Here is a 26679-nt window from a genome sequence, read left to right as displayed (position 1 = left end):
AGATATCTATTGCCAGTGAAATCTTAGATCAGTGAAGGTTTATTGACACTATACTAAATTCAGTTTTGTTCTCAGGACAGCAATTTTATTTTATTGCATTTATACAGTATAGTGAAGAGCATTTGTCTACTTGTCTGTGTACTGGATAGTTTTAAAATACAGACTGTAAAGATCCATCCTCAAGAATAATTCCTGGATACTGGTTCTTAAAGGACAAAATTGAATGAATTTTAATGCAGCTGCTGTAGTCTCTGACTTTGCTTTATCAAATACCCCTTTGTTCATTGTAAGCTAACAAGAGAATTTAAGTTTCAAAGTTGCTCTTGAAGTAGTACAAACTTCCTGCATTAGACAGAGGAAGGAACAAATCCTAAAGTCCTTAGATATATCTTGCCAGAGTAATATCTCTGATATGAAAAGAATTTCAGTTATATCACTACTTTTGACGGCAACAGGATCAATATTGGAAGAAAAAAGGGAGGTATGTAACATTTTATATGTCAATTGGGGCCTTTGGAAAGATGCTAAGGAGTTACTTTGAGCAGCTACTTTTCTGCTGTGAAAGTTCTATCATTCAGCTCTCAACAGTTGTTACTGCTAGATAGGTTTACTGGGTCTACTGTGGTGCTGTCTATGAGAAGCAAATTATCTTGTTTTTTCATTGGTATGGTACTGACCAGTTTATGTGGGAGTTGTTGTTTTGTGTTTTGTTTTTTTATCTGAATGATGTTATAAGTGACTCATCCATAATTTCCAGGCTATCTTGTGAGTGGCTAGGTGACTGAAAATCACACAGTTCCCATGTACAATTGCTCTTCTCTGTTCACATCTACACTTAAGCGGTGTACTTTGTAAATTGTCTTTTTAAAGGTTGCTTGAAGCTGTGGTTAGTGAAATAGGTAATGTAGCTGCTTAATTACTTAATGGCATGAACTGATAATGGAACAGCTTCACTGATTTTTGAGTTGTCCCTAGATGTTGCCACAGTGATGGTGATGTTCTCCAAAATCCCTCATATTTTTGATTCTGGATATACAGACTTGACTCTCTTCCTAAGTGGGAGTAATTCTACATTGGGTTTGCATATAGAACATTTTTTTGGCCAGGCCCTCTGTTCTGGAAGGTATATCCATCATTATGCCATAATCAGATGAAATCTAATAAGCATGTTTATCTTTTAAAATGGAAGTTACTGCTGTGGGTTGTTGAGGCTAACTCATTTGACTTCTTGTCTACCTTGTGACAGGTAAAAATATGCATTTCATCTGTCTACCTTGCCATTGTGATTGAATGGTATTTCCAAGCAAGTGTCTATAATTTAAAACATGCTAACTGGTTTATCTGTATTTACTATTAACGTTTGAATTAGTGTGAAAATTCAAGAATACACATAGGAAAAATATCAGTACATATGTGTTTCATCACTGTTACTAATTTAGGCACACCTAAACTAGATTTATCCTAGTATCTTCATAGCACTCAGGCTTAAAAACTGCTCAAAGGAATGCTGATCCTCTGTTGAATGCCAAGTTTAATTGTTGCAGAAAGTATCTACTTAAAATATGTTAAACAATCTCATACTTAATCTTGACACTGACTTTATATACCTTTCAAGACTCTAAAAAGTAAAATAAGTCATCCTTGTCTTGGTTTAAAGACAAATATTGGGAGGCAGGAACTCCAATAAGATGAACTCTCTCCCTTTTTATAGAGGGGGAAAAAAAATGCGAGGAGGTTATAATTAAAAAATAACAGTTTGCTAAAAAGAAATAGCAGTAACTACAAAGATACAGAGCAAATGGTTTACTCACAAAGAGGGGAATCCACCACCCTCGTGGCCCCCCAGGAATAAAGGGGAAACAAAATTACATAGGTTTTTTTTCCCCACCAATCACCTCCTTCAGGTATTAACTGCAGCGGTGGTACCAGTTCAAAGTCTCTGTTCCCTGTCTTTGGAGCAGCGGGGGGTGCAGCTGTCCAGCGATGGGCGAGCAGTGAGCAAAGCAGGGTAGCTCCTGCCTGGCTCATTTGTACCTTGGAGCTGTCCGCTTCAGCACCGCAACTCTGCACTAGCACTCTGGAGGAGAAATGGGAGGAGGAGAATTGGCAGGTGGCAGAAGGGGACAAATTTCGACATGGGGTTTTTGGGTACAGTCCATACCACTTCGACAGCCAAGGCAAGATGGAGCACTTCCGGTTCCTGATGCGGCTTTTCTGCTGGCCTGGCCTGGCAGGGATGGCTTCTGGCCGCAGCTGAGACCCGGGAAACAACTTTTACCTGCGGCAAAACCCTCCCTCCTCTCCAACTCCCCATGCCGGGAGGGCAGATTGGCCCCCATCAGATGATGTAATGATATGAATATTCATTGCTATAACTCTCTTCCCTGGCTTGTAACCATAACAGTCCTATATACTTGTGCTGAAAGTTAAACTCGTGATTGGAAAACCTAGTTATAATAATTCCTTTCTCTCAGAAAATCTTTAATATTTCTTACATAAAATTGAATGCTTTCATATAGGAGTAAATTTTCATCTGGCTTAAAAAATCTACTTTTTCCATATGAAACCTTGTAGTAAAACTAAAAGAGCTGTGAGCAAAGATTTGTTTTTCATTTGGCTTACAACAGTAATGTCTTTGCATATGTAAGGATGTCATGTTTTAAAATTTTTATTATCTTTATATTTTTGAATAATTTATTCCTTTTTTACGTTTTATAGTGCAAAGAAAGAATGAGACCTGTCAAAGCAGCTCTGAAACAATTGGATAGACCAGAGAAAGGCCTTTCTGAAAGGGAACAGCTGGAGCATACTAGACAGTGCCTAATCAAAATTGGGGACCACATTACTGAATGTCTAAAGGAGTACACAAATCCTGAACAAATTAAACAGTGGAGAAAGTAAGTTATTCTGCATAATTTTTCTTGAAAATGGGAAATCCATAATAGCTTCTATTAAGCAGCATAGTTTTTAATTATTTCTCTTATTTCTTATTCTCCCTTTCTTTTATTTTTCTGCTGTATTAAATAAGGACTTATAAAAATATGATTATAAATGGTTCCAACTTTTATTGGATTCAGTTTTTTATACTTGCATAGCAATGCATTTTGTTGAGTAGATGTAGTCATATTACTTTTTAAAACCAAAAGCAAACAGAAAATAACTGTATTTAGAATATATTTAATGTCTGGTGGAAAAGAGTTCTTATCATTAAAGAATCTGACTTTTTCAACTTTGAAGTTTGTTTTGGTTTTTTATTCATGCTAAAAATAGACCATTATAAATTTGTGTGTTTGATTTTGAGTTGCAGAATCCTTTATTCTTTTTAAAAATATACTCTAAATTTAAATCAGATATTAACTGACTTGATAAAAAACATTTATCATAACATACTCCGAAATTTATTTCAAAATGAAAGAAGAGTTTTAAGTGTTCTTATGCATCTGTGTGGTGATAACATTGGGAAAAATAAGAAAAATGTTGCTTTATAAACTTGCTATATTTTGTTGTTAAGTTCTTTATTCATTTTGAGTTAGATCTATCATAATGTGTACTTTATTCCTTTATGGTTGCAAATATGGTTGCACTTCTATGTATGACACTCCTCACTCAAGTGATTAATTTTCTTGCAGACTGTTGTTAACATAGAATATTTCTGCTGTTTGTACTTGTTTTATTTTAAAATATTGAGGTGAACTGAAATACAAAAACAATATCCATGTCTTAAAGACATTATGTTTCTTTAAGTGGAAATTCATAGTAGGATCACAGAATCATAGAATTCTTAAGGTTGGAAAAGACCTCGTTGAGTCCAACCATTAACCTAACATTGTCATGTTCCCCACTAAACCGTGTCTCCAAGTACCACATCCACACGTTTTTTGAAAGCTCTGAGGGCAAGTGATTCCACAACTTTCCTGAGCAGCTTGTTTCAATGCCTGACCACCCTTTCAGTGAAGAATGAGTATAGGAGAGCTACTATAATGTTAATTCTTAATAATGCTACAGTACCATACATAAATTATTAAAATATTTCATCTGTCTTTAATAAGACATAGAATTTAGTAAAGGTATTCATGCTATATTTCTTATACAGATGTCATCAGGAACACCATTGGGTGGCTGTGTCTACTTTTGCAAACCTCTAGGCCAAAACTATAATGTTTAAATCATCACAGTAAAAGAGCAGATAGATGCTTCTTGCGCATACACACTTGCCATGTTTCTAAACTAAACACTAGTTAGATCAGTCCATAGTCTTTTAAGTATTTCACCTGTAAACTGCTAAAAGAATTCTCAGCTAGGTTTTGTCTTCATGATACCAAAAGCACTGTTTTATTTTACTTTCTTCTTTCATAGCATAGATTGGGATCAAAGATTTTGGCATACTGTTTCCATCCTCTTTCAGATTTCTTGTTTGGTTTTAAAAGCTTTGACCAGGCTTTGGAATTCTGTGGAAACATCCTGTCCCTGATATCTGTAGGAAATTAGACACATAGATCAAATTTCTTATATTGCAAGAAATTTCAAGTTTGGAAGAATCTTTACTGAGTAGTAAATATTCAAGTTTTCTGACATATTTCAAACAATCTTTCAAAAGACTTGCACAACGAATTGAAAACTACATTTTTATGCAATTGCACAAATCTTCCTATTAACAGAATTGCCATTAATATTATTTTTCATGCACTTTGCATTCTGCAGTCTTTGTGATAAATACTGCAAAATTACAAATTATTAAATTAATTAATTTCTGTAAAGTTTTAAATACAGCTAAGTAATGATTGCTATGCAGTCAGGTAATATTCTGTGTAACAGACTTTACAATGATTTCAGTTTCCTGAAGTACCGTTGAAATAATTTCATTTAAGTTCATGTTCTGTTGTATGACTGTAGTGAGTTGACCCTGGCTAGACACCAGGTACTCCCTAAAGCCATTCTGTTACTCCCCTTCCCAGACGGACAGGGTAGAGAGAATAATGAAGGGTTCATGAATTGAGATAAGGACTAGAAGAGATCACTAATCAATTACTGTCACGGGCAAAACAGACTTGAGATGGGAATATTAATTAAATTTATTACTGACAAAATCAGAGCAGGATAATGAGAAGTAAAACAAATTTTAAAACACCATCCCCCCACCCCTCCCTTCTTACCAAGTTCTACTTCCTTCTCCCCCAGTGGCACAGGGAGATGGGGAATGGGGATTCCGGTCAGTTCATCACAAGTTCTTTCTGTTGCTGCTCAGAGAGAGGAGTCCTTCCCCCACTCCACTGTGGGGTTCCTCCCACAGGAGACAGTTCTTCATGAACTTCTCCAGAGTGAGTCCATACCACAGGCAACAGTTCTCCACAAACTGCTCCAATATGGGTCACTTTTCCACGAGGTGCAGTACTTCAGGCACAGGCTGCTCCACAGGGTCTCAAGTCCTACCAGGAAAACCTGCTCCAGTGTGGGCTCCTCTCTCCATGGGTCAGCAGGTCCCTGCCAGGAACCTGCTCCAGCATGGGCCTCCCATGGGACCATAGCCTCCTTCAGACATCCACCTGCTCTGGCATGGGTCTCCTCCATGGGCTGCAGGTGGATCTCTGCACCCCCGTGGTCCTTCATGGGATGCAAGGGGACAGGCTGCTCCACCATGGTCTGCACCATGGTCTGCAGGGGAACCTCAGCTCCAGTGCCTGGAGCACCTCCTCCCCCTCCTTCTCCACTTGCCTTGGTGTCTGCAGAGTTGTTCACATGTTCCCACTCTGCTCTTATCTGACTGCCATTTCATCTGTGCAACAACTCTTTTTCCTTCTTAAATATGTTATCACAGAGACATTACTATCATTCCTGATTGGCTCGACCTTGGCCAGTGGCAGGTCCGTCCTAGAGCTCGCTGGCATTGGCTCTACTGGACGTGAGATAAGCTTTTGGCAGCTTCTCACAGAAGTCACCCTTGTTGCCCCCCTGCTACCAAAACCCAGCCACGCAAACCAAATACAATGACACAATAGAAACTAATATATGGAAGAATTATAACCTCTCTTTCCTTTTTCTTCAGAAACTTGTGGATTTTTGTCTCTAAGTTTACAGAATTTGATGCCAGAAAGCTACACAAGCTGTATAAACACGCAATCAAAAAACGCCAAGAATCTCAGGTAATATTTTCAGACTCTCTAAATATGCAAATATATATTCTAAGTTTTATAATTATTATTAAGTATCAGTTGTGTACATTCAATACACTTTAAATGTATTTTACTGTTCATAGTAAACTAGTCTGTTTTCTTAGGATATTTTCCGAAGAATTCAGATGCAACTCTGGGATTTATCAATTACTATTTTTATACTTGTCTCTTTTAGCAGCACAGTGACCAGAATATTAGCAACAACATGAATACACATGTAATTAGAAATCCAGGTAAGAAATCTTGAGCATATTATTGCGCTGGATATCTTAAATGATGGTATGTAAAATGAAATAAAACTGTCTACTAGAACTCCCATACTGGTAGATATTATAGAGATAGGCTGACTTAGCATAACTTCACTAGTTTGCTGATGAAATTCAACTGAGCATGGACTGAATTTTGCACTTACTGATTTTAGTAGCAAGTTATTTGGCCATTCTTTTAAAGTAAATAAATTAATTAAAAAGCCCACGCTTTTTTGTATTTAATTTTGAGGAGGGAGAGAGGCCAACTCAACACTTGTAAACTTCTTGGGAGCTCTATAGCTGTTCGTAGCAGTTGAAATGTCACCTATGTTGGGAATTAAAACTGTTGACATTTTGGTCTGTGTTTTTGCCATTGCCACCTGTGAAAAGATTTATGCTTTTCCTGCCAAGTTCTAAGGAACAAAAGCTGATACAGTGAAAGCTTCGTCCTTGAAGACAGACTTTGCATAAACTAAAGTTACTTGAGTCTCTCCTATTGGTTGGACAGCCTTGGGAGGAGAGCTGATGGGGGTGGGGAGCAAGGAGGAAGAGAAAGAAAAAGAGAGAGAAAGTGAGCAGCAGGGTCTGTGACCTCTTTCTAGGGGGGGGAGTGGCCTCACCTCCCTAGGCAGACATCTCCAGTAGACTCAATAAAAAGGTGAGAGGGCTCGTGCTCTTGGCGTTGGTGGTTCTTTCCCCAGAAAGACAGCATGGACGCCTGCTGTCTGCCAATGCTTAGAAGATGTAGCCCCTGCCTTCGGGGGAGTGTTCTGGGTTGGTAAGACAACCTTACGTGAGTAACTCTGGTGACTGGGGTGCTTACATGTTTGGGCTTAGTGCTTTAGTGTCCCTCCTTCTCTCTCCCTTCTCTTTGGGTTCCTGCTATTTGGTCACTCCTGTTAATAAAGATACTGTTTTTCTGAACTCTCTATGGTGCTCAGCCTCACTTTTCCAGCAACTGTAGAACCCACCCTGTCACATACCATAAGAAAGATATTTTTAAAAAGTTATTTTAAAAAAATTTATACTGCATAAGACTTCCTTATAACCTCTGCTTTATTAAACAGATGTTGAAAGGCTGAAGGAGAATACAAACCATGATGACAGTAGCAGAGACAGTTCTTCTGATAGATATTTGTCACAGTACCATGATCATCATAAGGACAGGTATCAGGGAGATGCTTATAAGAAAAGTGATTCAAGGAAAAGGTCCTATTCAGGCTTCAGCAATGGGAAAGACCACAGAGACTGGGATCACTATAAACAAGACAGCAGGTAAATTGCTCTGTTAAGAATTCCCTTCCTGGTTTCGCAGTATGCTTGTAGTAACCAACAAAGAATCTTTTCTAAGTAATGCAGAATTGCAAAGACATTTCTCTTATGCAGTTCTATTGAATTGACATAATTGTAGTTCTTACTATGTGTTCAGTAATAAGTAAATTTTTTCAGATACTATAGTGATAGTAAACATAGAAAGCTGGATGGCCACAGGAGCAGAGATCACAGGTCAAACCTGGAAGGAAGTTTAAAAGACAGTCGGTCTCATTCAGATCACCGTTCCCATTCAGACTACAGGATACATTCAAATCACCGTTTCACTTCAGAGTACAGCCATCATAAATCTTCCAGAGATTATAGGTACCACTCAGACTGGCAAATGGACCACAGAGCATCTGGTAGTGGCCCAAGGTCACCATTAGATCAGAGGTCACCTTATGGTTCAAGATCTCCTATAGGACACAGATCTCCATTTGAACACTCATCAGATCACAAAAGTACACCTGAACATACATGGAGTAGCTGGAAAACATAACAAAGACTGACATTTTCTGAACCTTCTTTTAGCCATATACAGTAAACTAACATAGTAATTGCCTTATGTGACTTGAAAGATATGGACTGGATATTCTGTCACTAGCAGTATTGTTACTTTCCAGGATGCAAGGTCTATTATCCCAACAATAGAAAAATATTTTTGTATTTAAAATTTATACTGCACTGTGCTGCAAATGTTGTGGCAGGTGGGGGATTTCCCCCCCCCCTCTTTAAGAAATGGAAAATGTTTACTTTTACGGGGACCTCAACACTGCCCCATTCAGACTGGATCTCATAAAATTGTTTTTAGGGTGAACATAGTTTAAATTATGTTTGCAAATGAATTTTTAAACACTGACCTGTGATCATGTTTCAGGGAGAAATGAGGAGTTTGTTTTGCTTTCTTAATAAAGAATCCTCAAGGATACTCGTTCATTTTTCAAAGGTATTTATTTACATTGTACACTGCAACCACCTTGCTGCTTTTCATCACAAGCTTGAATATTTAAGTTCTGTACCTATAACTGTAAAATAGCCAGGATTTCTCCTGTTTGTGATCAGTTATAATAATGCCTTTTTCCAAAATAAAATAAATGGCTGAAATTTTTTTCAAACTAATTAAATGAGATTTTTATTGCTTGTTCCTTTCCCCACCTACTCAGTCCTTCTTGTCACAGTCAGTACACTAATACTTTTTAATAAAATATCTTTATGAAATCACTGTTCAGAATGCAAAAATGGGACAGGAACCTTTTTATTCCATTTAGTGCCTCCTTTTTATTGGATACTTCAGATACATGTTTTAAATTTGTTTTTCTATTAAACTGTCAATATTGTGATTTGTTGTAATGAAATGTTGGGAAATATTCAGCTAAACTGTGATCTGGAAAGTTTTTTCAGTCCATAGGTTTTAAAGAGGGAGTGTTCAATATCTGAACACTTTTGAATCCAAATCAGACAAAATTTATTGGAAATTTGTTTTCCCTCTTGAAATGGACAATAATGTCAAATGTGCTATGCAGCCAGTCAATATTTTAGATTTGAATGGCTTTCTATGACTAGAATTATTACAATACACACTGAATGTACATAGATAACTTCTGTCTGACAAATTAAATTTAAAATTAAATTTGAGCTCATGTTTTCTGCTGGTGTTTTTCTACAGTATGCATCTTTCTTATTTAACCATAAAAATATTAAACTCTAAGTACTAAATATACAACATAATTAGGGAAGACAAATGTCTACCCTGGCATCATGTGGTTGGAACTAATGTTGCTCCAATTTTAATTCATCTTGCAATGTATTGAACATTTCTTTCTAGTTAACCAGGGTTAGATCAAAGTGTTAATATTAAACCAAGAGCTGTTGAGAGTACCTGTCTGTTATGATCTTGCTCTAGGCACGGCTGCTGCACATTCTAAGTAGTCAAGTACATTTAAGCTAATTTAATGTAGGCTGCAACTCAGATAATTAATGCTTCTTCATTTCTTGGCTGTCATCTTCCCAGGATTGGGAGGATTTTGAACTCTGCTTTTGAGCTTAATCACTGAAGCAGTGTTTAGCTAGTGGTGGCTAGTTAGGTTGTGCATGTGTGCTATGCATCTTCTAGTGGTGAAATTCTAGAAGTTGGAGCGTCCACATCCACTGCCTAGATCTTATAGTTTGGATAGTGAGCTGGAATCTTGGATTCACTATAACACATCAATAGAGCTGTCCCATTAAGTCTGCTTTACTATCAGTATAGCTAGACAAAACATGGTGGCTTTGGTTAGAATCTTCACTAATTAGTATATTTAGGTTGTGTTAACTTTAATCATGTTATAGCTGTTCAAGACGTAACTGAACGCAGAGGGGAATGAAGTTTGATGTTAGAGGTGTTCTTCATGGTGATGCCTGAAAAGTCTGTAAAGCTTTCTGTGTGCAGCTCCCAGTCTGGATTTTCAAGGGGTATGTCCTTCAGGTCTGGTCTGCTGGCGTAGAGCTCCTCTAGAGTTTGTAAACAATCATGCTCACGCACACTGTCAGTTAATGTTGAGGACAGAAACATGGCAGGATTTACACTGGATGTTGTTTTCAGGGTAACATCATCCTGCTCTAACAACACAACTTGGTTCTTGAGCATTCTGCTGGGGGATAACCAGTGACCCTCCTTTTGCTCGAGCACCGCCTGAACTGCATGGGGTACATACACAATAATGCATTGTCCCAGGGTGAGTTTTCGAGCTTCTTGGATCAGGATGACGGTCGCTGCCACGGCTCGCAAACATCCCAGCCACCCTTGGCTGACATTGTCTAGCTGTTTGGAGAAGTAAGCCACAGCCCTACGCAGGCTTCCTAAGGTCTGTGACAGTAGCCCCAGGGCAACATTCTGTTGCTCATGTGTGAACAGTTCAAAAGGTTTGGTTAGGTCTGGCAGTCCCAGTGCTGGAGCTGACATTAAGGATTGTTTCAGCTGTTTAAATGCGGCTCTAGTTTCGTCTGTCCATTCCACAACTCCTCCCTTGGCTGCTTTCAGTGCTCCATATAGGGCTTTGACTAATAATCCATAATTAGCCACCCAAAGTCTGCACCATCCCGCCGTGCCCAGGAAAGCCTGCATCTCTCGGACGGTGTGGGGCTCTGGGAGATGGCAGATGGCTTTTCTGTCTGTGCTGAGCTGTCAATGTCCCTTATATATTTCGAGCCCCAAGTAGATGACTATTTCCATTGCAATTAGTGCTTTCTCTTTTGAGACTTTATATCCACATAGACCCAAAAAGTTTAAAAGACTTACAGTGAGTTTGATGCATTGGTCCCGGCTTTTTAGCTGCCAGCATAATATCGTCCACATACTGTAGGAGGACTCCTTCTGGCTGCTGTCTTCACTCCTCTAGTTTTTTTGCCAGTTGATTTCCAAACAGCGTCGGGCTGTTTTTATAGCCTTGGAGTAAAATTGATCAGGTGAGTTGAGTTTTTCTTCCTGTTTCAAAGTTCTACCATTCAAAAGCAAAGAGCTCTTGGCTATCTTTATGCGCAGGAATGCATAAGGCATCTTTGAGATCAAGCACAGTAAACCACCCTAAATCATCAGTTAATGTGGTGAGCAGGGTATATGGGTTGGCCGCTACGGGGTGTATATCCTCTGTTATTTTGTTAATTGCCCTTAAATCTTGCACTAAACGATAGCTTTTGCCATTAACCTTTTTCACTGGTAGGATAGGGGTATTATATTTGGATTCACATTCTACCAATAACTTGAATTTGAGAAACTTTTCAATTAGAGGTGCTAATCCTTTCAAGCTCTCTAGACTCAAAGGGTATTGTTTTTGTCTTACCAGTGTTGCTCCTGGCTTGAGAGTGATGCTTACTGGTTCTGCTTGCTTGGATCTCCCAGGGTAATCACTGGCCCATACTAAGGGGATGACAGCATTCTCTGCCTCTGTTGGAATCTCCTTATGATTTTCCTGTATGAAAAAGGCAGCTGCCTCGATATATTTAGTATCAGGAATTATGACTTATTTCCCCCCCTTTGCAAAAGTTAATTTCAGCTTCTAATTTCTCTAACAAATCTCTACCTAGTAAAGGCTTGGGAGAGTTTGGCATATAAAGAAATTGATGAGTTACCCAGTGCTTGCCTAATTTAAACTTCAAAGATTTAAAGAAAGGCCTGGTTTCACTTACCCCTGTAGCACCAACCACAGTTATGGTATCATGACTCAGTTTCCCTTCCAAGGTGTTTAACACAGAATAAGCTGCGCCTGTATCAACCAAGAATTCAACTTCTTCTTCCCCCAGCTTAGCTATAACCAGAGGTTCTGCTGGGGTAGTACCCTCCGGTTGACTTCATGCATTCTGACCCACAGTCAGGTGAGGGACTGGAGAGGAAGAGGAGGGTTTTCGTTCTTTCTCAGATCTGGGCAATCTCTTCTCCAGTGCCCCTTCTTTTTGCAGTAAGAACACCGATCATTTTGGCAATGACATTTACAACCCTTGTGTTGGACATTGTGTTTACAAGGTTCCTGGCAGTTACAGTGTCTGTGACTGTTGATGCCGTGAATGACCCTTCTCCCAAAAACAGGACTTCAAGCCACGTTAGTGTAGGGTAAGATAAAAAGTAAAGGTCCTTTAATAACACAGGGCCTACAGCCCACAGGAATACAGGATGACATGCATGTGTCTCAGTTCTTGTTTCCATGGCTTTTATAATAAGATCCCTCCAATCATTGCTTTACACATTTCTCAGTCCAGCCCCAGTCCCATCCCTGGACCAACCCCTGGAATTGGGTCTGGGGTTGTCAAGACCCTCTGTCTTCATCAACTCTTCTTCCTCAGGCACACAAAGATCTCTTGGAGCTCATCCAGTTCTGGCTTTTGGGTCTCTCTGACCTATGTTTATGTTTCATTCTGTGGGCCTTCTGATATCCTTCAGCTCTTTACCTTGGAAAGGAGTCTAAACAAGATTAATTAACTAAAGGAATTTGAGCTCCCTGTTCTGGGACAGGGGTAGTGATAGAAAGCATTAAACTTAAACTGTTAGAAATATTAACCCTCTAAAAATCTACAACTACTGTGTTCCTAAAATCTACAAAATGTGAAAATCAGAACAAAAACCCCTTTGGCATCACTGTCATCTTCTTCCTCCAGCTCCAGTGCATTTGTTTTACTCTTTTGTTCTCTATTCTGATATACCACCCAAGCTATATCCAGTAATTCACCAATATCCTTTTTATCTCCTGCTTTTTGCAGCTTCCTCCTTATATCATCTGCAGACTGAGCTATGAACAGATTAACTAGATTCTTTTTCCCCATTTCTGATTCTGAGTCTTATCTCTGTATATTTTCTTATGACATCTTTCAGCCTATTCAAGAAATCAGAGACTCATTCTTGTCTTGTTTTACCTCATACATCTTAGCCCAGTTCACTGCTTTTGGAATCTCATGTCTGAAACCATAAACCACATACTCCTGGTAATGTTTCAGTGCTTCCCTCTGTGGTGGGACATTGGGATCCCATTTCAGATCCTCTGGGGGGAATATTTCCATAACTTCCCCTGTAATTTGCCCAGCTGCTCTCAGCAGCTGAATTCCAGCTCTCGCTGCTCTCTTGACCATTTCTTTCTCTGTACTATCTAGTAATGTATCCATGAGGACCTCTAAGTCATACCAGTCAGGATCTTGTGTCTTTATTGCTCTTTCTACATACTTAGCAACTTTATCTGGGTTATCTCTATGCGACCCCACTGAAGTTTTCCACTGCTGCAGCTCCACCAGAGAGAAAGGGATCTTTATATACACAGGACCTTGGTTTCCCATAGCCTGCCTCAAAGGAGCTTCTACAACAGGTTTTTCCTTTCCTTATCCTTCTAGCTACGGGATCTGGGTCTGATAATGCTTCCAGCATACTCTTCCCCTTTTTCTTAGTGGTTCCTACAGAAGCTTTCACTTTCTGTGGTACTATGGGAGCTTCCTCCTCCCCTGTGCTATCTGATTCATCACCTGAAGGCTCTGATTCACTGCTCTTGCTTTTGAATCCTTTGCCTGTGGAGTCAAAGAGGGGAAGACCCCCCCTTCTCTGTGTTCCTGTTCCCTGTTGATATGGACTTGAAGTGGACAATGCCCCTGCTGCCCCCCCGCTCCTGCTCGGAAGCTCTGCATACCAAGGCGGAGCGGTTGGGACAACCACGCCCCCAGTGTACCCAGCCCAGTACAGATATGGGCCATAAGGAATGGGAGGCATTAGGGGAAAGGAGGTAGGTCTGGCCCTGCCTCTAAAGGTGGGACCAAACATTCCCACGTTGTATTTGGCGGGTCTCTCCATTTTAGGTGCCGCCCTGGCCCCTCCCATGGCTCCTCCCCTCACTCCATTGTCCGCACTGAAATCTATTAGGTCCGCAGCTTTTGCATCTCCGTGTACACCTGCTCCCGGAGGGTCAGTCACAGCTCCCCCTGTTGCTATGAGATCATCCCCGGCAGTTTGAATTATCTGTGTGCCTGCCTGCTGCCCAGCCCTGGCTGTTTCTATAGCTCCTGTTGCTCCGGCAACTGCGCCTGCCTGATCGATAGCTCCGGTTCCCCCTGCTGCGCCTGGCTGCAGTGTTGCAGCCCTGCTTCTGGTCGCTTGCAGAGCGTCAGCTCCGCCTCCAACTGCCTGCCCGGTCGGCATCGCTAGCCCCTCCGGTCCTGGCCCGGGGCCTGGTGCCCCACCCGCTCCAGCAGCCGCTGCTGCCACTGCCATTCCTGAGCTGGGTGCTGGCCTGCTCCCATCCTGGGACCAGAAACTCCAACTGCTCCAGCCCTTAAATTTGGAGCCATCAGAAGATCCCAATCCTCATCCCTAGGGATGTAAGTCTGGCTAATGTCTCATCTCTCAGATTTTTCACACTGTTTTCTCTTTGCCTTTCCCAGAGCTAAGCACAGAATCCCCTGCCTCCCCAGCCATGGACTTATCCTTCTCATACTCTCTCATCCATTCTGGATGGGATAAAAAGCCAAAAACAACTCAGCATACACCACTTCATTCCATCTTTCCTCTCTGTGCAGAATTGAAATGAGCTGTAACACATCCTCTGGCACAAAAGACCCAAAGTTCGGTCAAACCTTTTCCCCGCGCATAAAATGTAGTGGCCACATAGTAAGACAGAGCCTACACAGTTCATGGTTTTTAAAGGATGTTTCAGAACCCGTATGATGATTCCAGTGATGTAAAACCAAAGCCAAAGAGGAACCTTTAGGAATCTCTTCTTTTGAACTTTGAATGCAGCCCATAGTGACTACAACAGGCAAAACAAGACTTGGGGTGCACAGACAAATTCATTCTAGTAGCACCACCAGTGCCTCAGGCTAAGCCAGACAGCTTTGACTCTGGAGGTACAAGGGGCGTCCCCCTTGTGGTTGGCTGTTTTCAGCCAGCCAAACTCCTGGGATTCTGCTTGCTGCTTTGCCCTTCCCAAGGCTCCAAGGGACTAATCCTTTCCTCCCCAGGTGAAATCCCTCGCCCTCCCCAGGCCAAGAAACTGGCTAGGCCTAATGCCAGTTCTCCCTCCTGGCCCTCTGTATTCCTAACAGGGTAAACCCCCACTTTCCGTAGCCAACTGCTACAGAAACCCAAAGCAACTGTCCGATTATCTCACCTGTGTGGTTCGGACCAATAATTGACGTGGATTGAGATCCTGTAGTTCCACCTTTTGGGCACCAAACTTATGCCTGAAAAGTCTGTAAAAAAAGACTCCAAGCCAAATTTTGGTAGGAGATAAGATAAGAGGGTAGTGGCTTTAATGAGCACCCAGGCTTACCCAGGTATACATCAAAGCGTGCGTGCGGGCAAGCTCTAATTTCCATGGCTTTTATAATATGATCCATCCAATCATTATTTTACACATCTCCAGTTCAACCTTTTTCCTGCCCCAGTCCCACCCCTGTTCCACCCCCTCAGGATTTGAGTCTGGGGTTGGTGAGACCTCCTCTTCATCAGTCCTCCTCTTCCTCGGGCTTCTGGAGTTCTTCCAATGTTCTGACATCTGGGTCACACTGCCCCGTGTTTATGTCTCCTTTTGATATCCTTCAACCTTCTACCTTGGAAAAAAGACTAAACAGCTAAGGAATTTGAGCTCTCTGTTCTAGGACAGGGGGTAGCAATAGAAAGACATTAAACTCAAGCTGCTAGAAATATTAACACACTAGATCTACTTTACTACAGCTACTGTGTTCCTAAAATCTATAAAATGTGAAAATCAAAAATCCTTCCTGCATCAATGGCTTATGAGACTGACTGTTATGGGATTCTCCTAAATAGTAAGATATGCACCAAATCCTCTGCAAATAAACCATTTATAATTAATTTTCCTTGCATGTAGATGTTGTGGTTGGACCTTGGTTGGATACCAGATGGCCACCAAAGCTGCTCTATCACTCCCTCTCCTCAACTGGACAGGGAAGAGAAAATATAACAAAAGGCTCATGGGTTGAGATAAGGTGTCTTGGGTTGAGCTGGCAAAATACCAACGGCCCAATACAGAGTGAAAGCCTCCCTCTCCTCCCACGGAGAAAAGGGAGAAAGGAAAAAAACTGGAAACTCAAACTAGGTTTATACTTAAACTAATTATATATATTTATACAGAAAAGAGAAAATTAAAAGAAAACTACAATATAATACACACTTACACAAGTTAAATATAACAATTTTCTACCTCCCACCGAAAACAGATTCCATTACTCTAGATTCGTAAAGCACTCTAAAAGACACTCAGCAAGGCAAAAGAGAGAGAATAACAATAAAATGTTTCTACTTCCCTGAACTAAAATAAAATGCGAAGTAGCAGTGGGCAGCAGCCAAGGCCCAGCACAGCACCACAGCAGCAGGACATCCTCTCAGGACTGTAGCCATGATGGGACTGAGAAAATACCTCCTACTCCAGCTTTTGTAGTTTGAGATTATGTCGGAATATGGTACGGAATATTACTGGCCAGTAGTAGTCATCTGTCAGCTAGCCCAGCCCAGCTCAAGTCAGCTGATAGTCTCAGGCCTACTCTGAAATCTAAAGCCTAAATTTAGGCTAAACCCATAACATAAGGACAGGGAGAGATCAGTCACCGATTGCCATCACAGGCAAAACAGACTCGACCTGGAGAAATTAACTGAATTTACTACGAATCAGATCAGAATAGGATAATGAGAAGTAAAACCAAACCTTAAAAACACCTTCCCCCCACCCCCCCATTCTTCCTGGGCTTAGCTTTTCTGTACCTCCTTCCCCTGGGATATGGGGAATGGGGGTTGTGGTCAGTTCATCACATTGTCTCTGCTGCCCCTTTCTCCTCAGGGGAAGGACTCCTCACACTCTTCCCCTGCTCCAGCATGAGGTCCCTCCCATGGGAGACAGTCCTCCACAAACTTCTTCAATATGAGTTCTTCCCACAGGCTACAGTTCTTCACGAACTGCTCAAGTGTGGGTCCCTTCCATGGTATGCAGTCCTTCAGGAACAAACTGCTCCAGTGTGATTGCCCCATGGGGTCAGAAGTCCTACCAGCAAACCTGCTCCAGTGTGGGCTCCTCTCCACAGGTCCTACCAGGAGCCTGCTTCAGCGCAGGCTTCCCACAGGGTCGCAGTTTCCTTTGGGCATCCACCTACTCTGGTGTGGGGGTCCTCCACAGGCTGCAGGTGGATCTCTGCTTCCTCATGGACCTCCATGGGCTGCAGGGGGACAGCCTGCTTCACCATGGTCTTCACCACAGGTTGCAGGGGAATATCTGCTCCAGCAGTTGGAGCATCTCCTCCCCCTCCTTCTTCATTGACCTTGGGATCTCCATAATTATTTCTCTTGCATATTCTCACTCCTCTCTTCTCTGGCTGCAATTGCTTCTATGCAATAACTTTTTTTCCTTCTTAAGTATATTATCACAGAGGTGTTACTACTGTTGCTTATCAGCTGGTCCTTGACCAGTGGCAGGTTCATCTTGGAGCTGGCTGGCATTGGCTCTGTTGGACATAGGGTAAGCTTCTAGCAGCTTCTCACAGAAGCCACCCTCTATAGCCACCCTGCTGCCAAAACCTTGCCATTCAAATCCAATCTTTCCTTTTTTCTTTTATAATGGTAAGTCATTGAAGAGTGTGTCCAGTTCTGAAGTATCCATTTGACAAGGAATCTCTTGTTTCAGATCTTAGTGTTGTTCTCTGCACGAGGTTTTAGGAAGTAAGAATTCTGGCGGCTCCAAGAGAACTCATGCTGCTGATAGAGATTTAGTTGTTTCATCTATCGTGCATAGAATCGTAGAATCATTTAGGTTGGAAAAGACCCTTAAGATCATCAAGTCCAACTGTTAACATAACACTGCCAAGTCCACCATTAAACCATGTCTCAGTGCCACATCTACATGACTTTTAAATACCTCTAGGGAATGTGACAAACACTTTCCTGGGCAGCGTCTTCCAATGCTTGACCACTCTTTCAGTGAAAAAAAATTCCTAATATCCAATCTAAACCTCTCCTGGTACAACTTTAGGCCTTTTCCTCTCATCGTATAGCTTGTTACTTGGGAAAAGAGATTGACCCCCACCTTGCTATAACCTCATTTCAGGTAGTTGTAGAGAGCAATAAGGTCCCCCCTGAGCCTCCTTTGCTCCAGGCTAAACAACCCCAGCTCCCTTAGCCGCTCCTCATAAGACTTGTGCGCTAGACCCTTCACCAGCTTCGTTGCTCTTTGAATATCAAAGACTAAGGCTTCCATCTCAATCCTGTTAAATATTTCTAATCTGCCATCCCCAGTACTACCTAAAAAGAGTAGGTTGTGGTCTGTCTGCAAAAGCACATTAAAAAAATGCATTGCTGCTTTAAGAACAGATAAATGTAGTCTCTGACTGGTTACCTTTGGCTCATCTGCTCTTCTGTTGGAATCACCATTTACCTGTTCAGTCACTTGATGTTTTCCCCATTTTGATCTTCAGTGTGGATGCCCTGGTATTCAAGCTACTCTTAAAGAGCCTCTGGTTTCTGAGACTCTCAGTACTGTCAAGGAAGTATAGGACTTGCAGATGATTTGAGTGCCAATGACCTGCAATCAAGTGAGGACATGGTGGCCTGGGTTGGCAAGCAAAAGGTTCAGGGTGATGTGGACAAAAGACACTTCGGCACCAACAAAAAGGGCAGAAGGGGACTGACTTTAGGTATACATGCACAAATAAAGACATGAGGAGAGCACAGCATGATGGGGGAAGCTCACACCCTTTGCAAAAGTCAGCATGATAGTGTGTAGCGATATTTGTTGTGGCGGACAAAAAAGGGCACGGGTCACAGGTGTCACACACATGATAGTTGATTATATTACAGCAAAAAGAACATGAAGAAGGAAAAAAGAAAGAAAAAAGAAGCCTCTCTCTCTAACTACAAGTTACACAATATGTATTCTGAATCCCACCCATAGTCAATTTTCATAGGTTCATAGGTGTTTATCTGTGTAGGGTTGAACTGGCAAAATGCCAACTGCCCAACACAGAGTCAGTCTCTTTCCCCCCCACACTGAGAAAAGGGAGAAAGGAAAAAAAACCTCTGGAAACTAGGTTTAAACTTAAACTAACTATATATATTTATACAGCAATGAGAAAATTAAAAGAAACTACAAAATAACACACACACAAGTTAGATATAACAACATTTTACTTCCCACCAAAAACAGATTCCATCACTCTAGACCTATAAGCACCCCAAAAGACACCCAGCAAGAAACAGAAAGTATAACAACAAAATGTTTCTACTTCCCTGATCTCAAACAAAATGCAAGTAGCAGCAGCAGCAGCAGGGCCCAAGACAGCAGTTGAGTGTCTTGCCTCTACTTCAGCCATGATGGAACTGAGTGAACACCTCCTACTCCTGTATTCATATCTCAGGTTTGCGTCATCTGGTATGAAATATTTCTTTGGTCATTTAGGTCAGGGGATACCTGTCTCTCCTAATCTACGTAGATTCTCTGAGCCTGCTAATTTGAGGCCCAGCTAAAACTTCCACATCTATAAACTTTATTACAGCTTCTAATTGGATGTTACTCACTGTCCAGATGTACTTTTGTTTCATGAGAAATTTGTCTACACACATTCCATTCCCATGCTTGCTTCTCTCAAATCCCTTCTTATCTCACTTTGTTTTAGTTATCTTGCTAGTTTTCTCACAGTTTTTAATTATCCTTTGCTGTTCCCATCTGTACAAGGAGGTACCAGTCTGCTAAGGCCTGGGGCTGCCTGCAGCCTCAAAACCTTCATAATTCAAAAAACCTTTATAATCCTCACAATAGCAGGCCACTCTTAAGTGTCTGTACATTAATGGATGTAGCATAGGAAACAAGCGGGAAGAACTGAAGGCCTGTATGCACTTGCAGGTGTATAATCTCATTGGGATCGCAGAGAGATGGTGGGATGGCTCACAGGACTGGAGTGCTGCAATGACTGGATGTTAGCTCTTCAGGAAGGATAGACTGGGAAGGCAGGCAGTAAGAGTTGTCAGGGAGGAGCAGGGTTGCCTGAGGCTCTGCCTAAGGATAGATGACAAGAGCTTTTGGATCAGGATTAGCGGACAGACCAACATGCGTAACATTGGGGTGAGTATCGGCTATAGACTGCCTGATCAGGAAGTAGTAGTAGATGAGGCCTTCTTCAGAGAAAGGGATGAAGCCTTATGTTTGCAAACTTTTGATATCTTCTGGAAGGGCAACACAGCAGATCACAAGCAATCAATGTTCCTGGAGTGCACTGATAATGATTTACTAATTTTAGGGGATTACCATTATCTTCTAGCTATATTTAGTTAACTTTATTAGCATTACCCACTATGGATTTAGGCATTTCAGAGCAGATACAAAGACAACATATGCTTGTTTAAGATGCAAAATAAAAAAACCCTCTATTTTGGTACATTGTTTACTAGTAATTTCTACAAAATTACTTGTCTCCTTTCATACTGTTGTTTTTATTAATACCAATAAAATTCAATGTTAAATTAATTAATAAACATTGTTATAGTTTGAGTAGGATGATTTTTTGATTTTCAGTTTCTGTAGTGATCCTAGTGGGAAGACCTCAGAGAGTCAGTGATCCACATAACTGTTAACCTGAGTAGGCCTATGTCTGTGCTGTGTAGTGCTGCATGTACAGCTTGATCTTCAGGCCTGTGTTGTGCTGCACATATCCCTTGACTGCAGGATAACCAGTGCCTTGCAACAGAGGAGCCTGTAGGCAGCTCCCACTTGGTACTAGGCCTTGCCTTATCTAAAGCTGCAGCAACATTATTTTGTTGGGCAGTAGAAATAATGAGTAGTTTTCATGTAAGAAAATCCAGTAAGAACTTAAAGGAACAAAACAGGGAACTTTTGCATGGATTGGATCTGCACAGTGCACTGTACCCTGATCAGAGGTCCATTTGATGCTGTACAACTTTGAATTCCCAGCATCTGAAGATATGTAAAATTATCTATACTGTCTTCTCTTTTATAGTGTTAGCTCTAATGAATAGCATTTTAAATGATACTTAACAGAGTCTGTGTGCCTTTCTTACTGGGATCATAACGAACCAGCACCTCCTGGTGCAAAACAGTTTCTCCTAACAAAAGCATCTTAAATTATGTTGTTAGAAAGCTTCAACTATAGTTGCAGTGACATAAGCAGGATCAGCTCCAGCTGAGAGAAAATTTGGTTTGGCACAAAGGTACATTGTGACTAAGGTTTTTCAAATCCATCTGCCACATGAATGTCATGCCACACTACTGTCTCTACAGGAAGATGTGCCAAAAAGGCCAATTCTTTGAGTCTTGCAGTGGCAGTGATGCCAAGAAAATTGTGTGATGGATTGATAGAGCATACTTGTGACTGATTGTACATAAGAATGGGAGAAGATGGGAGATGTGGGTCTCAGGTGGTTCAGTGGATGATGTTTCAACCTTTGGCTCTTCCTACCTTCAATTTAAACATTTTCATTTACATTGCAAATTTTGCAGAATCCCAAGAGAAATTAAATTACCTGACATAGTAATTTATGGTACATCAATTTCATGCAACAAGGAGAAGCCATTTGTTATCACCTCTTGAAAGAATTTGTCAGCTTTCATTGGGAACAAAAGATTAGTTAGCAATTAGGGCAAAATCTGACTAGTTATTTTCCAACACCTGAAAACAAACACCTTTCTTCCTGGACTTCCTGACAGCTGCCAAACAATCCAGTTCAGTCACTTTGCTGACTACAATGTACTGCTGAAAGACAGGGCAGGGAGCGTGATTAGGCTAACGAGAACAACTGCTCTTTAGAAAGTATTTTTCCTTTTTTTTTAAGTGCTTGATAATTACATGTCTTAGTTTTGAGGGGAAGAACCAAAATGTTTACCCACAAATGGGGAAGGGAATTCCTCCCCAATAATCACATCACCCTTTATCAAATTTAAGAAAGGGAACTTTAATCAGAAAATGGATATAAGAAGGATAACTGTTCTTAACTGATATATATATATATATATGTAGGTATAGATATAACTGTAAACAGACTAGAGCAAACTGCTTCCCCAACACCACAAGAAAAAAAAACAACCCCCCCAAACCAGCAGGTTTCCTCCTGGAGAAAAGTTATACTTATGGGCAGTATCTGTGTCACAGCCCAGCTGGCTGCAGGGTGAGCTCCCAGTCCCTCTCCAGCGAGACAGACGAGCGGTGAGCACTCAGATGAATTCTGTCTCTCCCTCTGTGTCCCTCGTCCCAAACGAAGAAGGAAAGCTGGAAGCGGAGAACCGCTGCATGTCCTGGAAAGCAGCTGCTACTTCTCTCTCCCAGGTCACTGCCCCAGCCGGTGCGGGCAGGCCGCGACGCTGCAAGTGGTGGTGAGACTGGAGCAGAGACCGGGACCCCAAAATGCAGAAACCAGGAGAACAGCCGTGGCAATGAGAAAAGAACCAGCTCACCAAGAAGCAGCAGCAGCAGCGAGGAGCAGGAGAAAACGTCTTCCCTCCTCAGCAGCACACACACCCCGCTCCTGCGTTCAGCCAAGCTAAAAAAAATGGAAAAAAACATCCCCAAAACCAAAAGATACAGCCTGCCCCCCACCCAACCGATCAAGAAGAAGACAGTAGCAGTTAACTACTTCTTTTTGTTAACTAATGGCATGGGCAGTTAGTGGCAGGGGAGAGAATTTACATAATAATTCCAAACTACAACATTACATTATTGGTTCCCAATCTTGAAAACAGTTAAGCAGATGAATAAACATATTGTGAAGAGCAATGAAATGGAACATGCTTTGATAATGATTTAGGAGTGGTTTGTTTACAATTATAGTGAAATAACCGTTTCATGGGAAGAATGATTTTGCTTCTCTCAATTTTCATGTAGAGCATTTTGCCTCATTTGAAAAAACAGCTTAAGAAAGCTATAGATAAAGTGGTTTTGATTTAGAAGTTCCAAGCACACACTGTATGGATCTAATAGACTGTCAAAAGCAAGGAAATTCAGGTGGAAGGCTGCCAATACGTATTTAATTTGCTCTGTTTCATATACTCAAAGTTTCTCAGAAGGAAGGTTTTAATATAAAAGCTACTAAGTGTACCTGCAGATATTAGGAAGAAATTCTTTACTGTGGGGATGGTAGGGTAAAACAGGATGCCCAGCGGTTGTGGACTCCCCATTCCTGGAAGTGTTCAAGACTAGGCTGGATAGGGCTCTGAGTAACCTGGTCTAGTGGTAGGTGTCCCTGCCCATGGCAGGGGAGTTGGAACTAGATGATCTTAAGGTCTCTTCCAACCCAAACCATTCTAAGATTCTAAGAAGGATGTGGATGAGGTGCTCCAGGCGCCAGAGCAGAGATTCCCGTGCAGACTATGGTGAGGTAGGTTGTCCCCCTGCAAACCATGGTGGAGTGTTCCTGCGGGGTTCCTTCTGCGTCTGTGGGGCTGTCTGTTGTAGGGATGCAATCTGCAACGGTATGGATGATTCTCCTGGTCCTGGAGTTTATTCCATGCCCTAGGAGAAAATGTGCTCCCCGCTTTCCCTGACTACGTGGTCTCCTGAGAGCCCCGAAGAAGGACACACAGAGACTGCTGGAGAGGGAGGAGAAGAGAATGTTTATTGCTGGTCAGGGGTTTATATGGGCCTTGGAGAGATTCAAAACCCACCAATAGAAAACAAGAGGGGGTTTGGCTCTGGGCCAGTGGGAGTAAGGGGATTTACATTCAATAGGAGAGGGGTTCAGGTAGCATGCATGTCACAACCTTCCTCCAGAGCCCTGAGATAACAGGGTATTCTGTGAAGGAGAAGCAGCGACTTTGCAAAAAGACATTTTAACAAACATTTTGTACAATTAAACAATATTAAAAACATCAGTTGTCAAAGCATTATCAGTGGCTTGTTGATATTGTTCACAAATCCACTGCTGGCAGGTTTTCCCTTATACCCAGCTGGGCTGTGGACTGACGGTGAGAAGAGCGCAGGCACAGCAGTCATCAAAAGGCTTGATCAGAAGGCTCACATCTTAAGAGTTTATTCAAGATAGGTTAACAGACAGTTCTCATAGCTCATAGTAGAAGTAGATAGTTCCTATTACATCACTTCACATCCTAGTAGATCTAGATCTGACTGACTCTCATGCAGTAATATCCACACCTTTTATGCACTCTCACATCCAACATGCTAACACATAATTGGTTAACCAATTCACCTTGCATACACCACAGCCTCTCATTGGTCTCTTAGCCACCACACATACTCCAGGTAGCTCTGTTCTCTTTAAGGTAGAACTCCAAACAGCTTTCCTTAAGGGATGCACTTACACTCACCGCTACAATTCCCCCTCTCTGTAATTGTGTTACAAAAGAGGTTACTGTAATCTTCTACAGGGCCCTTGTAGAAGACTACCTGCACCTGATTTTAATGTCACCACAATTATCTGAAAAGACTCCTAAAGTAAAAAATGTTGATATTTTGAGCTCCCCAGGTTTCAGCGCAAGAGTCAAGACGTAACCTCCATAGGAGTATCATCAGTGCTCTGATTTATTGTTTACATTACACACACACACATATCACATATTTTCTGAGTCCACGAATAGTACAGGAACATCATTGGTCAATGGCTAGGGCGTGCTACTAGTTGGATTGGTACTTTTCTCAAAGCTATGCCCTTCTGTATCAATGTGTTTACCTGCTTCTCCCAGCAGCTTCCTCATTCTTTCTATTGTTTACTGCTCTTCTTGAAGCAAGCTCAAGGATACAGGAGCCTCGTTTCCCTCTCCATGGCCTGGGCTGTGCACATAGGCTTCCAATAACACACTATGGCCTGTGTTATTGAAATATTCCTCAATAAATCCCCTTTTTTCTTTTTGCACAGCCCAGGCCTGGTTGACTGACTTTACCACTAGCCGTTTTATACAACCTAAGGCACAGCTAAGCACAAGCAAGCAGATTAAAATAGTAGCTAAACACACAACACCTTGCTTAAATAACTTTTGTAGCTACTTGGTAATACACAATGACTTAAACCAATTACTGAAGGGAGAAGTTGAAACTGTTAATTGCTAAAAACTTTCTTGCAGTTGTTTGTTTTTTAGCCATCTTAAATCTGCACAAAAAGACACTGAATGATTTGACAAATTTATGCAGCACATTTATTCGATTTTTCAAAACTAAGGACTTGAGTTAAAAGCTGTGCTGAAAGCAAAGAAAATCAAAAGCAACTTTAATTTGCAATAATGCATACTTAATACTTATCTAAATCAGTGGTAAGATAGGGCATTTAAATTCTTCAGGTAGTTCTTTGGCTTTTTAAAGATGCATTCATCAGTCATTACAAACATCAGAGAATACACACACACACACACACACACACACACACACACTGTCATTCTGACAATTTTCTCTTTTTGTAATTGTGCCATAAAATATAGCAACAATAGCTTTCTGCAGGGCTCTTGCAGAAGACCAGTTGCACTTGGTGTTAACTACAGCACAATTGTCACAATTACAAAAAATCTCCAATTTAGTTTTCACCATAGATAAAAACGTTTTAGTTATAGTCATCTATAGTCCATTTTGAAGCAATTTGTTTAGCTATTTTTATTTATTATTCACTCATTCACTCTGTCATTTACTTTTACTGTCACTTTTCTTCCCCTTTTTATTTTTTAGAACCAGTAACTTAAATGCTGCTCTATTTGCAATGTAGCAAGCTTAACTTTAAATAGGAAAAGTACTAGTTAACAATATAGTTAAAGCTATAAATGTAACTTTAATGACTTAAACTTTTACTAAATTACCATGACTTTGCCAACTTAAATAACATTTTAACTTTTAACTTATTTTGCTTAACATTATTATCTATAACAAATGAAAAAATATTTTTTGCCGGCATTGTCAGTGATGCATCAAGAAAAACTTAAAAATTTTAACATAAATATAACAACACTACACAACATTACTATTATAAACTGGTTATGTTGCACTGAGTTTTACATTCATAGAAACAGATTTCAACACTTTTAAGTCTTGCAATTCTAGTGTTATTTATGGTAAATATTCATTCTTGTATTTAAAAGAACATAACTAATTTAACGCTTTATAACTAAAACCATTATTTGTTTTAATTTACTTGGGCATTTTAAAAGGAGCTATTTTATCTTGAAAATGCCTAAAACTAACAGATGGAAACACTAAGCACCACCAGGTGTTATGAATCTTGAATCTGAGGGATCAAACTTAAAGCTTTAATTAGTCACTTTAAAGTTCTGTCATCTGATCTTGATTCAGTCAGAGGAAACTGGTTGTTCTTATCCAACGTTGACTTTAACCTGTGGAGACAAAAATAGAAACTTTTTCCTAGATTATTAAATGCTTACAACACTTTATAACCATTTAATAAACACTGAAATAACAAGGGAATTAGTTTAACAAATCTCTTTTAGGCTTTTGTGTTGCTGTTTGAATTGCTGGAGAAAGATGCTGCATTTTGTTTT

General features: G+C 40.8%; 1 protein-coding gene across 7 annotated transcripts in view; it reads left to right on the top strand.

Annotated features, from left to right (window-relative positions):
- The window catches only part of LOC139683039 (chromodomain-helicase-DNA-binding protein 1-like), an 81322-nt gene extending 71964 nt beyond the window's left edge, over positions 1–9358 (top strand). For 6 of the 7 annotated variants that reach the window (XM_071577754.1, XM_071577747.1, XM_071577749.1 and 3 more), the window contains exons 33-37: positions 2719–2897; positions 6044–6140; positions 6346–6403; positions 7486–7693; positions 7868–9358. In XM_071577754.1, coding sequence (XP_071433855.1) covers positions 2719–2897; positions 6044–6140; positions 6346–6403; positions 7486–7693; positions 7868–8231 — 906 coding nt within the window. In that variant the 3' untranslated portion in view covers positions 8232–9358. The remainder of the gene's footprint in view (positions 1–2718; positions 2898–6043; positions 6141–6345; positions 6404–7485; positions 7694–7867) is intronic. The other variant, XM_071577753.1, reaches the window with a different exon arrangement.
- Positions 9359–26679: the final 17321 nt, after the last annotated feature.

The sequence above is a fragment of the Pithys albifrons genome, chromosome 26 (genome assembly GCF_047495875.1).
Source record: "Pithys albifrons albifrons isolate INPA30051 chromosome 26, PitAlb_v1, whole genome shotgun sequence".
NCBI classification, from domain to species: Eukaryota; Metazoa; Chordata; class Aves; order Passeriformes; family Thamnophilidae; genus Pithys; species Pithys albifrons.
This window is presented reverse-complemented; position numbering and strand designations above follow the sequence as displayed.